At 50.3% G+C, this 13,174-nt stretch overlaps 1 protein-coding gene across 2 annotated transcripts; it reads left to right on the top strand.

Annotated features, from left to right (window-relative positions):
• The first annotated feature begins 421 nt into the window (after positions 1 to 421).
• Positions 422 to 4,619, top strand: LOC137853233 (folate receptor gamma-like). Of its 2 annotated transcripts, none has more exons than XM_068675501.1 (5): positions 422 to 650; positions 1,437 to 1,695; positions 2,323 to 2,511; positions 3,425 to 3,560; positions 3,850 to 4,619. In XM_068675501.1, the coding sequence occupies exons 2-5, from the start codon at positions 1,558 to 1,560 to the stop codon at positions 4,206 to 4,208; spliced, it is 822 nt and encodes a 273-aa protein (XP_068531602.1). In that variant the 5' UTR covers positions 422 to 650; positions 1,437 to 1,557; the 3' UTR covers positions 4,209 to 4,619. The 2 variants fall into 2 exon arrangements, with proteins under 2 accessions (XP_068531602.1, XP_068531520.1); XM_068675419.1 differs by lacking the exon at positions 422 to 650 and adding an exon at positions 689 to 827.
• Positions 4,620 to 13,174: the final 8,555 nt, after the last annotated feature.

The following is a 13,174-nucleotide window of genomic DNA, read 5'->3' as shown; positions in this document are numbered from 1 at the left end:
AACAGCCCTAAAACCTGTGCTGTCCCAGCAGGAAGATCCCACGTGTTTGCAGAGGGTGGACACTTCCCTTCTTGTGACCAGATCTTTACTCGTAGTTTAGTTACTGTTCTCAGGTTTTTGCAACAAGGTGCACTGTTTCCCTTCATCAGCTGGCATCTATTCTTTGTGTTAGGAGTTATTATTAGTTCCTCTGAGAAAACAGAGCTTATCCTGTTTTTGTGATGAGAATTACCACTTCTGTATTTATTCTTGGTGCATCCTGGATCTGCACTTCCTTGCTTGTTTTATCTTATGCAACGGTGTACAGCAAATTAAAACTGCCTGCTGTAAGGCAAGTAGAGGAAAAAGGACTTGTTATGAATGGCTAAGGCTGATAAGAGACTTGTCCTTCAAAATAAGCAGCCAGATTGTTTCCCAGGCCAGACAGCATTGCCTGTGAAAGGGGCTGGGCAAGCTGGTTGTCACACCAACAAAACTGCTTCTACGGTAGCAAATGCTGGCAGAAGTTGAAGCTCGTTATGCATATTAAGAAAGTAATTTCAAGTGCCAGCACCTGTGTTAGAAGGCATTGCTATTAAATCTGACCCCAGGAAGCTCCTGCAGTGAGTGTTTTTAGGGTCTTACTGAGAACTTAAAGGCTGCCTGGACTGGTAAGGTTGTTTTCTATGATTTATTATTTTTTTTGGGTGTGGGGAGGGAAGAGGGAGTTAAGTTTATGCACATAAGTATGATGCAAGTTAGCTATGTTTTAGCTCTCGGGTTTATGTGTATGCTTTCTCAGTTTTGTGATTGTTATCTTCTGTGTCACTTCATGTTCATTTAATGCTGTAAGTAGTTTGCCTTTCTCCTGTGCTCTGCAAAAAACTTTATGGAAGGTGGTTGGTTTGGACCTTTGCCCTGTTTTCACAAGGGCTGTAAAACAGTGCTCTTTCTGCAGTAAGATACTACAAGAGTCCTATTAACCTCTGGGTGGGTGGAGGAGGCTAAGGTATGGTAACATGAAATTAGAGACCCACAACTCTGAGATCAGACTTAACAGACATGAGACAAAGACCCAGATGAAGATAAAGCAAAGAAAAACTCTTTTTCTGTACTCCTGAAAGCAAGGTGGGTCTCCTGTAGCTCACTGTCCATATGCATTTAAATATAACTTCTAAACTACTAGCTGAAAAGATCCCTTAACGAGCTATGTCTATTTCTTAAATTTCTTAATAAACGCTCAGGATCTGAAAGCTCTGCTCTGAAACGGTGTGGCTTAATGAGGTGAGTCTCATATAGCATCCTCTTTCTGGTCAGGGTGTTTTGTGGAATGCTTGAGGTTGAGTACAAAACAGTCCTTGGTGCTAGATGTGGCTGACCTTCCAGCTGTGCCTGGGGGAGCTACACTTGTGTCCTTGGTGCTGTGAGCTGCTGGCAGTCTGCTTGTCTGTCCTCAGGAGCAGCTGGCCTGTGCAGCACATCAACTACTGCTGCTTGTGGCAGACCCCTTCCTGCGCTGTCCCTGTCCCGCACAGCTCTGGCCTCCCATCCCCTGACCTGAACGGGGTGGCTGTGGAGATGAGAGCAGGGCAGGTGCTGCTCGTGCTGTTGGCTGCCTCAGCAGTGATGCCTGCAAAGGACCCGTTGCTGAATGTCTGTATGGATGCCAAACACCACAAAACCAAGCCTGGCCCAGAAGGGACGCTGCATGGCCAGGTATGATGCTGCTGTTGATGTTAGGTGGGGTTGTCTGGGTCTGGGACCCCTGTACCTACCTGCCTAGGTGATATGGGCTCGCCTGTGCTTTGGGCTTAATGACCACCCACCTGAAGAGGGTGGCCTGTGCTGGGTAGGAGGCTTGTTTGATGCTTCCCTCCAGAAAATGGTGAGGGGAGGGGCAGTGCTGTGAGGAATTGTCATCTCACTGTTACCCCTGTTTCACTAGGGGGTATCCTTTCCAAAGCGTAGGTACCTAAGATAAGAACAGATAATGGATGGCACGGAAAGATGCTCTCCTTTGCTCCCTTTATCAATGCTAGAAGCTGTTCTTACTGTGCAGCTCTGGCAAATCTTGGTAGGGATGGGACTAAGAGCAAGCCAGGGCACAGGAGGCAGCAGTTCTTCTGTTCTTATGCCTGGCACCAATTCCTGGTGAGGATCTGACCCTCAGGGTCCTCCTCATATTCTTCCTCTAACTCCACCTTGTTGCAGCCCTAAGCTCTGCAGCCTCAAGCGTCCAAGGGCTGGCTGGAGAAGAGAAACTGCTATTGCTGGTGATGGGTTTCTGCCTCCTTGGGCTCCCTCAAGACGTCCCCAGCTGGTCTATCTCCTGTTCTGTTGCAGTGTGCTCCCTGGAAGGACAATGCCTGCTGCACAGCCAACACGAGTTCAGAAGCCCACAGGGACCAGTCTTACCTGTACAACTTCAACTGGAACCACTGTGGGGTGATGCCACCCAAGTGCAAACGCCACTTCATCCAGGACACGTGCTTGTATGAGTGCTCACCCAACCTGGGGCCCTGGATTGACCAGGTAAAGTTAAATCCCTTGTGATGAATGCAACAGGGCTTGTACCAGTCACTATATGTTATATGGTGGCCCTCTATATGGTATGGTGTGGCATGTATGGGTGTGTGCTTCTCAGGGACACCTTCACCTTTCCTACAGGGTTTGGACAGGCTGATGGAAGAACTGCCTGTTGTCAGGGTGTGCTGGGTCTGGCTGGGATGTTAACTTCCCCTGCAGCAGCCCAAGCAGTGCTGTGCTCTGCACTTGGAGCTGGAACAGCAGTGGGATCACAGCAGGGTTGTGTCTGCTGCTGAGCAGTGCTGACACAGCATCGGGTCTCTCTCTGACCCTCCTAGGGGGTGGGCAAAAAGTGAGAAGAGAAACATCCCCAGGGCAGCTGACCTAAACCAACCAAAGGGATGTTCCATACCATGTGGTGTCACACTCAGCAATAAAAGGTGGGAACAGGAAGAAGAGGGGAGGGGTGGGCTCTCGTTGGGAAAATGTTGGTCCTCCTCCCGAACGCCGGCTCCATGCATTGAGGCCCTGCTTCAAGGATGTGGTCAAGCATTGCTCATTTGTGGGAAGTAGAGAGCAATTTCTTTCCTCTGCACTTCCACATAGCCTTTGTTTTTGTTTTCCCCTTTCCCCTGCCCTTTTCCTTTAGTTAAATTGTTTAGTTATTTTTTTCCTTTAATTATCCTTATCTCAACCCAAGAGTTCTTTACTTCTTCCCCTCCTCATCTAAGGAGGGAGAGTGAGAGAGCGGTTGTGGTGTTTAGCTGCCTAGCACAGTAAAACCACCACACAAGGCATGTCTCCCTTGGGGCTGAAATTCTTCTAAGATCAGCTCTGGACCCTAGAGGAAGGTCCTGCAGATCCTGCTCCTTAGCTTTTGAGGGCCACCACCAGTGTGTATGGTCCTGTTCCCTTGTAGGTTGACAGCAGCTGGCGTCGGGAGAGGATTCTCCATGTGCCACTCTGCAAGGAGGACTGTGAGGAGTGGTGGGAGGACTGCAAGGACTATGTGACATGCAAAGACAACTGGCACAAGGGCTGGAACTGGGCGACAGGTCAGTGGCTCTGTGGGGAAAGCCTTTCCTCCTCCCCGCAGGAAAGACCCTGGGATTGTCCCTGCTCCTGCCTGGTGCTTGGAGCCAAGACCCTCCCTGGTCTCATCTTCCTGTGGAGTTGCAGACCAGAAGGTGGCCAAGCCACCACCCATCACTGCTGCGATGCAGTGATCAGCTGTGGGCAGGCTGAAATAGGTGGCCTCCTCTCCCACATGGAAGGAAAGAGATGGATGCTAGCTCAAGATGTTAATTTATTTATTTTTTTTATTATTTTTGGTACTGTCTTCAGGAACAAACCGCTGTCCTTGGGGCTCCATATGCAGGCCCTTCGCCGAAGTCTTCCCCGAACCAAAAGACCTGTGTGAGAAGATCTGGTCCAACTCCTACAAATACACCACAGAGCGTCGGGGCAGCGGACGCTGCATCCAGATGTGGTTTGACCCTGCCAAGGGGAACCCCAATGTGGTTGTGGCGAAGTACTATGCCTGGAAGAAGAGATCCTCACCTGTGGGGATGGAGAACGTGACTCCTGAGGCTGGTAAAGCTGTGTGTGCACTGCCGTGGCCTGTCCTGGTCCTGCTGCCTCTGGCCCTGGTGTTGCTCCCTGGGGGAGCAAGGTGTGGGCCCCCTGCATGGGGGTCCCTGTGACAGCTCCCCAAAGGCGTGTGGCTTTCCTTGCTCTGAAGGAATGGGCTCCTGCAGCAGAAGCTGGTGAGGGTGGCACCTAGGTCTGGTCAAACTGGTGATGTGCCCCAGCATGTGCTCAGCATGAATTGTTGGACCTTGACAACTGCTGCTGCTTTCAGCTGCCGATGAAGGCAATTATTTCTGTTATTTCTCCACAGTCCTAGGGAGAGCATTACCAGGCATCCTTCCTCTCCTGTAGGAGCTCCTTCATGTCTGTTGTCATGCTGTACTTGCCGTCTCCTGTCCATAGGACAGGTGCTGATGGCTGTGCTCTGTATTGGCAGCATTTGTTCAGGGTCTTCAGCTGAGCTCTAGTGTTTGGTCCTTTCTTGATTCCCTGAGGTGTTGGTAATAAAAACATATTGCTCTGAATCAGCCTTCTTGTATGGAGGTTAAGTCCTGCAGAGGAGACGGAAGCACTCTGGGGGTGGAATGAGGCTGCTGGACTGGGTGGTGGCAGTGAGGTCTGTAAAAGTGAAGTCTGCCTGGGGTTAGGAAAGCTGGAGTCCTGTCTCCTGGCCTGTGGCAGCTCAGCTGCTGGGCTCTGCTCCGTCTCCCTGGGGGAGGTGTGGAGATAGTTGTGGTCTGCAGCAGGTACACTAGGCATGATGGAAGCATTTATGTCTCCCCCAGAGTCACAATCACTCATGTTTATTCCCCTTCCACCTGAACCAGGCCCTCTGAAGCTGGGTGCAGGAATAGCCTGACATTCTGGGCATGGATTGCCAGAGCCAAATTGCTGTTGCAGCCTGGTGAATAGTACCTGCTTTTTCAGCAAGTACCTCTGTGGAACATCTTAGAACAGCCCTCATCATGCAGATGTCTACAGCTTGTGTGTTGGAAGCTCCCTCTCCTGTACAGCTGTAGAAAAAGTCATGTTGGCTGGTACAGCTTGCATCCCCTGCATCGAGCCTGGCTTTGGCTCCGTGTCTGGGTTGCTTCTGGCCTTCTCTCCCCTGGAGGTGGCAGTTCCTAGCCTCCCACAAGGGATTTGCAGACTGCATAAGTAGCTCTGTGAAAGCTCACTGCTGTGCTCAATTTTTTGTTTAACTTTGAGGTGGGAACAAGCCTTTGGAAGGAAAAAAAAAAAGTAGCAACTCTCTAAAAAGGAATAGTGAGGAGAAGGGTAAGGAAGGAAACACAGCAGCTTAGGTTAGGCAAAATTCACGTGTCTAGTCTGCAGAGCTTTATTTGATTTAAGGGGTCTTTACATCAAAATATATCTTTCCAGAAGGCTTTCCTCTCTTAAAATATTTTAATGATACAGTCTTTACAGCTGGTTACTTACTGCTTGCTTTTACATGAAACTGAAGCACTTTTTTCTCTTTTTCCCCCTCTTCAATGTGTAGCTTCAACTTTTGCAGACTAGCCTAGGACCCTGGCTTGAGAAATGCCAGAAGATGTTTTTGGCCTGTATGCGGATTATGAGGTTTGCACGGTCTGACCAAGCTATGGATGGAGAAGAGGAAACACTTGGACCTACTTTCTGTGACAGTGGCCCCTGTGAAGGGAGGGGGGGAATAAAACGTCTTAGAGGCAAGCAGGTTTGCTTTCCAAAGAAAATCTTATTTGGGCAGCTCCCCCCTATCCTCAGGGTTCTTGTCCATGCAAAACCTGTGTGTCAGAAAACCACTGGGTACCTGTCTCCCATCAGTGTACTGGAATCCCCTTCAGGGATGGTGTGGACTCTGGAGGGTGGTCTGACCTTGCTGTTCCCAGCCATGTGCACTTCTATCCTTTGACAGTTTCTCTGGGCTCAGCTGCAAGTTGGCTGCAGTGTCACATCTCTGCTTTATGAGAAGTTTTGTTGGAGACACTTCCCCACTGGGCATTTTATCAGTTCTGTTGGTACCGTTCCTGTGCCTGACAATGGCAAGATAATTTTGCCTGCTGCGTGGTATCTGGGCAAGTTTGTCTGCAGCTAGTTAGGGGGTTCTGTCTGTTCTTCTCTGTCGTCCCCGTCCCCCCCCACACACACACACCTTTCCTCTGTATCTTACATCTTGCTGGGATAGGGTCTTGTTGCTGTGACTGCTGACAGCAGGAATTTCTTTTCTTGCTTTCCAGGGTAGACTACTCCCCTTCATTTTTACTGTGTGAGGTGTAGGGAAGGGCTCTTCATTTAAACCTTCCTGTAGTGATGTACTGCAGAGCATCCATGCTGTCATGAAACAGCAGTGGTTTGTAAGCCCTTGTTAATCTTGACAGGCATTGCTGGGATGGAAAATGGCTGTAACTTGCTCTCCATCCCATTTTCTTTTCCTTGTGCCAGTTGTGAGGAACTGCATAATCCTGTCTGCTGCCAGGACTGATCTGAGCCTCTACGCGCTCATGTACAAATTCTTTTATGTTCAAGAATTCTTTTGTTGCCATCAGTTTGGGGTTTGTCCCTGTCTCACAATACTAGATGTGAGTATTTGGTAGTTTGAAACAACCAGATTTTCTTTTTGTCCTCAAGCATCAGAATCATGAATTAGGGGAGGATCTATGTAATGCTTCTTCTGCAACCACATGAATTTGGATCAGTCCTACATCCTTTGGGCATGCTGAGAAACAAGACAGGCTCTGCAGTGCCAGAGATAGGTGGCTTTCTGTGCTGAAAGGTATGCACCTCTCTGAAAGGATGGGATAATGGTGGGAGACCTTGCAGGGGAGGGAATGGTTTAGCCGAGCAGGCTGGGCATTACAAAAATAACCTGGTCCAACTGCCTGACCTCTTCAGGACTGATCAAAAGTTAAGCTACTATGTTGGTTTTACCCTGCTGAATTCCATCACACTGCTTTCTTACTCCCCTTCCTCAAAGGAAAAGAGGGGGGAAAATACAATGGAAAAAGGCTCATCCACCCTCTTTGCCCCCAAACAGTGCAGGGGAACAGGGAATGGGGGTTGCAGTCAGTCCATAACACTTCAACATCTGCTTCTCCTTAGTCTTTACTCTAATCATAGAACACCTTGAATTGGAAGGGACTTTAAAGCTCATCTAGTTCCAACCCCCCCGATATGCACAAGGATTGCTTACACCAGCCCAGGCTGCCTGAAACCCCATCCAACCTGGTCTCGAACACCTCCAGGGATGAGGCACCCACAACTTCTCTGGGCAGCCTGTGCCAGTGCCTCACCACCCTCAGAGTAAAGGATCTGTTTTGTATCTAACCTAAATCTATCCTCTTTCAAAGCCATTCCCCTTTTTCCTATCACTATTTGCCCACATAAAATGTCTCTCTCACTGTTCCAGTACAGAGACATTCCCTCAGGCTCCCATCCTTCCTGAATGGAGCCTGTGGGGGCTGCCCACAGGCAGCAGCTCCTCCAGAACTGCTCCCACACGGCTCCGTCCCACGGGGTCCATCCCCCAGTCCCAAACTGCTCCAGCACGGGGTCCCCACACATGGGCGGCAGCTCCCCCCAGACCCCATCCACCTGCTCCACCGGGGGCTCCTCCACCCATGGGGGGGCTGCAGCGTGGAGATCTGCTCCGTGTGGGACCCATGGGTGCAGGGGGACAGCCTGCTCCACCAGGGGCCTCTCCACAGGCTGCAGGGGAACTTGTGCTGCGTGCCTGGAGCACCTCCTGCTGCGCTGACCTGGGGAGCTGCAGGGCTGCTTCTCTCAGTCACTCACTCCTCTCCCCTGGCTGCTGTTGCACAGCATTTTTTTTTAGCTGATCTTATATATGTTATCACAGAAGTGGCACCAGCATCTCTCAATGGCTCAGCTCTGGCCAGTAGTGGGTCTTTTGGCACCGTCTGGAACTGTCTTTTCTCTGACATGGGTCAGCTGCTGGGTTCTTCTCACCTTGCCACATAAACCCAACGCAGTTATTGAGAACACTGCCTGAACATCTTTTGAACACTGACAGGAACGGGGCATCAACCATCTTTCTAGGAAGCTTGTTCTGCAGTTTGACCACATGTACTGAGGGTTGACAATTTTCAGCAATTTCTTCCAGATCAGACTGGTTTTCATCCCAGAGATGATGGGGTTTTGTGCAGGTGGAAGCTACATGCACAACTGGGCAAGAAGCACATGAGCAGGATGGTGAGTGCTGTGCCAAAGTGATGGGTGGAGCAGAAGGTGACTGGTTTGCAGAACACTGCTGTAAGCCAGGCCACAGGGTAAGCAACATTTTGGGGGTGCTGCTGGAGCTGAGGCTGGGACAAGAGGTGGGCGGCTTGGAGGGGATGTTGCACTGCCTCATCTGTCTGGGCCCCACGAGGGTCACCAGGGGCTGTGGTGCCAGGCAGGACTGAACACAGCATGCTGCAGAAGGGGACAGGGAGCAGGTCTGGGCCTCTGCAAGCAGAAAACCACTTGATCTCCCACAAAATATCTTCCTCATCCTGGCACTATTTGCCTTTTTGACCAGGGTTTATGGCTTTACCTGAACAAAAGTTCTATAGGCGTGAACAGAAACATTAAATTTCCCATGGAATCAGTGGTGATTATTTGAGGAAAAGAAGCAGTGACGCTTTGTAGGACCATAACTTTTTTTTTAATATATTTATTCTGTAGGGTTTTTTATTTGCTTTGCTTGTTCGTTTGTCTGTTTTTCTAGTTGAAGTTTCTAGACTTCAGCAAGGTGAACTGGACAAAACTGAGAGCTCATGTGGAAAATGTCTAGGAGACTATTTCTCAGGAAGATATGCTGTTCCTTAGAGATGCAATATAAAGAATGTTTTTCCAAACTCCAGTGATAGAATGGATAAGCAAGAAGAACACTAAAAATCACCATCTAAATCACTACCTTTGTAGTGATTCCTAGTTTAAAAATGAACAAACTCATACACTTTTTTTTTAAACTAGCAATGATTTATAGAAAGGCCTAGCAAGAGCATGTAAAGCATAAAGGCAGAGAAAGGCAAAAAGTAATTTGAATTTAGTTACAGATCAACATTAAGAGTTGCTTTGTTATTCAAATACTAGGGAAACAAATTGAATGATTAATTATATGGACATGCATGACGTTCATAAGGTGATTGTGGAACATATCTGCCCTGGAGCCAAAGGAGCAGGGAATCAAGGCAGGCAGGGCTCTTTTTCCAGCCTCGAGGCAGCCAAGGGAGCTGCCAGGGCCCAGCAGCCCTCGCGGGGGAGGCTGATGAGGCATAGTGGAGCTTGTTCACACAGGCATGGTGAGAAGAAAGGGTGCTCTCACTGCTGTTTTCCAGCAGTGATTGTAACTTGCTTGTTTAGAGCCCAGCCATGGTATCCACCTGGTAGAAAGCCATGGCCTCTGTGTCCCTTGCAGCCTCTCCAGCCCCAGCTACCAATGTGGCTGCCCAGACAGAGGTCTCAGGGAGACAGGTCCCTGCTCGTCATCGCAGGCGATGCCCTCCCCTTCTGGCCCTGCCTTCCCAGGTGCCCTTACACAACAGGTTTGAGGCCCTGGAGCTTGAGAGACCGGTAGCTGAGGAAGAGGTACAAAGTCTGCCCAGGAGGATGCCTAGGGCGAGGAAGTCAACTCCACGCCTCAGGACTGCCTCCACCAAGAAAGAAAGAAGGGTTATTGTTGTGGGAGACTCTCTTCTCAGGGGAACAGAGGGCCCTATTTTTCGGCCTGACCCTACCCGTAGGGAAGTCTGCTGCCTCCCTAGGGCCAGGGTCAGGGACGTTGCCAGGAAGCTTCCCAGCCTGGTTCACCCCTCCGACTATCATCCTCTTTTGATAGTCCAGGCGGGCAGTGACGACATTGAAGAGAGAAGCCTCAAGGCTATCAAATGTGACTTTAGGGGGCTGTGGCAATTAGCGGAGGGAGTGGGAGTACAAGTGGTGTTTTCGTCTATCCCTATGGTGGGAGGGAGGGGTACAGACAGGACACAAAAAGCCCACCTGACAAACACATGGCTCAGAGGCTGGTGCCAGCACAGAAATCTTGTTTTTTTTTGACCATGGGGCACTTTACTCAGCACCCGGCCTGATGGCCATAGACAGGTTCCTACCTCTAAGGGGAAAAAGGATCCTGGGCCAGGAGCTGGCGGGGCTCATTGAGAGGGCTTTAAACTAGGTAAGAAGGGGGATGGGGATGAAGCAAGGATTGTTGGAGCTGTGCCAGGGGGAACAATGGCAAGGCCGGGGGATAAGGCAATGGCCCAGCTGAAGTGCATCTACACCAATGCACGCAGCATGGGTAACAAACAGGAGGAGCTGGAAGCCATCGTGCAGCAGGCAGGCTATGACTTGGTTGCCATCACAGAGACGTGGTGGGACCAGTCTCATGACTGGAGTGCTGCAATGCCTGGCTATAGGCTCTTCAGAAGGGACAGGCAGCACAGAAGGGGTGGCGGTGTGGCTCTCTATATTAGAGAGTCTTTCGATGTTGTAGAACTCGAGGCTAGGAATGACAAGGTCGAGTCCCTTTGGGTTAGGATCGGCAGGGACAACAAGGCTAGTGTCCTGGTTGGGGTCTGCTATAGACCGCCGAACCAGGATGAGGAGACGGATGAGGAGTTCTACAGGCAGCTGACCGAAGTTGCGAAATCGTCAGCGCTTGTTCTCGTGGGGGACTTCAACTTCCCTGACATATCCTGGAAGCACAACACAGCCCAGAGAAAGCAGTCTAGGAGGTTTCTGGAGAGCGTTTCAGGAACACAGCTGGTTAGTGAGCCTACCAGGGCCAGGAAGGGGACCAGTAAAACCGCTGTATTGGACTTCTGGAGGGCTGACTTTGAGCTGCTCAGGACACTGGTTGGCAGAGTCCCTTGGGAGGCGGTTCTGAAGGGCAGAGGGGTCCATGAAGGCTGGGCGCTCTTCAAGAGGGAAATCTTAATGGCACAGGAACAGTCTGTCCCCACGTGCCCAAAGATGAGCCAGCGTGGAAGAAGACCGGCCTGGCTCAACAGAGAGTTGCAGCTTGAGCTTAGGAGAAAAAAGAGGGTTTGTAATCTTTGGAAAATAGGGCGGACCACTGAGGAGGACTATAAGGATGTTGTGAGGCTGTGCAGGGACAAAATTAGAAAGGCCAAAGCTAGGGGAACAGAGGGCCCTATTTGTCGGCCTGACCCTACCCGTAGGGAAGTCTGCTGCCTCCCTGGGGCCAGGATCAGGGACGTTGCCAGGAAGCTTCCCAACCTGGTTCGCCCCTCTGATTATTATCCTCTTCTGATAGTCCAGGCGGGCAGTGACGACACTGAAGACAGAAGCCTGAAGGCAATCAAAAGAGACTTGAGGGGGCTGGGACGGTTAGTGGACGGAGCGGGAGTGCAGGTAGTGTTTTCGTCCATCCCTACGTTGACAGGGAGGGGTACGGAGAGGACAAGGAAAGCCCACCTGTTAAACACGTGGCTCCGGGGCTGGTGTCAACGCAGAAATCTTGGGTTTTTTGACCATGGGGCACTTTACTCAGCACCTGGTCTGATGGCCGTAGACGGGTCCCTATCCTTTAGGGGAAAAAGGATCCTTGGCCAGGAGCTGGCGGGGCTCATTGATAGGGCTTTAAACTAGGTAAGAAGGGGGATGGGGCTGAAGCAAGGATTGTTGGGGCTGTGCCAGTGGAAACAATGGCAAGGCCGGAGGATAAGGTAATGGCCCAGCTGAAGTGCTGTCGTGGTTTAACCCGGCCGGCAGCTAAACACCACGCAGCCGTTCGCTCACCCTCCCCCCTCCCTCTCTGGGACGGGGGAGAGAAATGGAAAGTGAAGCCCGTGAGTTGAGATAAAGACAGTTTAATAAGACAGGAAAATAATAATAACAAAATAATAATAAAATAATAACAATAATAATACAATGGTGATAATAGGAAAGTAATAATAGTATGTACAAACAAGTGATGCACAATGCAATTGCTCACCACTCGCTGACCGATGCTCAGCCTAACCCCGAGCAGTCCGGCCCCCTCCCCCCGGCTAGCCACCCCTATATATTGTTTAGCATGACGTCAGATGGTATGGAATACCCCTTTGGCTAGTTTGGGTCACCTGTCCTGGGTCTGTCCCCTCCCAGCTCTTACTGCACCCCCAGCCTGCCCGCTGGCAGGACAGAGCAAAAGGCTGAGATGTCCTTGGCTTAGTATAAGCACTGCTCTGCAACAATTAAAGCATCGGGGTGTTATCAGCACTCTTCTCATCCCAAGCCAAAACACAGCATTCCACCAGCTACTAGGAAGAAAATTAATTCTGTGCTAACTGAAACCAGGACAAGTGCATCTACACCAATGCACGCAGCATGGGTAACAAACAGAAGGAGCTGGAAGCCATCGTGCAGCAGGCAGGCTACGACTTGGTTACCATCATGGAAACGTGGTGGGACCAGTCTCATGACTGGAGTGCTGCAATGCCTGGCTATAGGCTCTTCAAAAGGGACAGGCAGCACAGAAGGGGTGGCAGTGTGGCTCTCTATATTAGAGAGTCTTTTGATGTTGTAGAACTTGAGGCTGGGAATGACAAGGTTGAGTCCCTTTGGGTTACTCGTGGGGGACTTCAACTAGTTGGTGGAATCCCTTGGGAGGCGCTTCTGAAGGGCAGAGGGGTCCAGGAAGGCTGGGCGCTCTTCAAGAGGCAAATTCTAATGGCGCAGGAGCGGTCTGTTCCCATGTGCCCAAAGATGAGCCAGCGGGGAAGAAGACCAGCCTGGCTCAACAGAGAACTGTGGCTTGAGCTTAGGAGAAAAAAGAGGGTTTATAATCTTTGGAAAAGTGGGCAGGCCACTAGGGAGGACTATAAGGATGTAGCGAGGCTGTGCAGGGACAAAATTAGGAAGGCCAAAGCTCATCTGGAGCTCAATCTGGCTACTGCCGTTAAAGATAACAAAAAACGCTTTTATAAATACATCAACACAAAAAGGAGGACTAAGGAGAATCTCCATCCTTTACTGGATGCGGCGGGAAACAGTTACAAGAGATGAGGAAAAGGCGGAGGTGCTCAATGCCTTCTTTGCCTCAGTCTTTAGCGGCAATACCGGTTGTTCTCTGGATACCCAGTACCCTGAGCTG

Source organism: Anas acuta, chromosome 1 (assembly GCF_963932015.1).
Source record: "Anas acuta chromosome 1, bAnaAcu1.1, whole genome shotgun sequence".
NCBI classification, from domain to species: Eukaryota; Metazoa; Chordata; class Aves; order Anseriformes; family Anatidae; genus Anas; species Anas acuta.
This window is presented reverse-complemented; position numbering and strand designations above follow the sequence as displayed.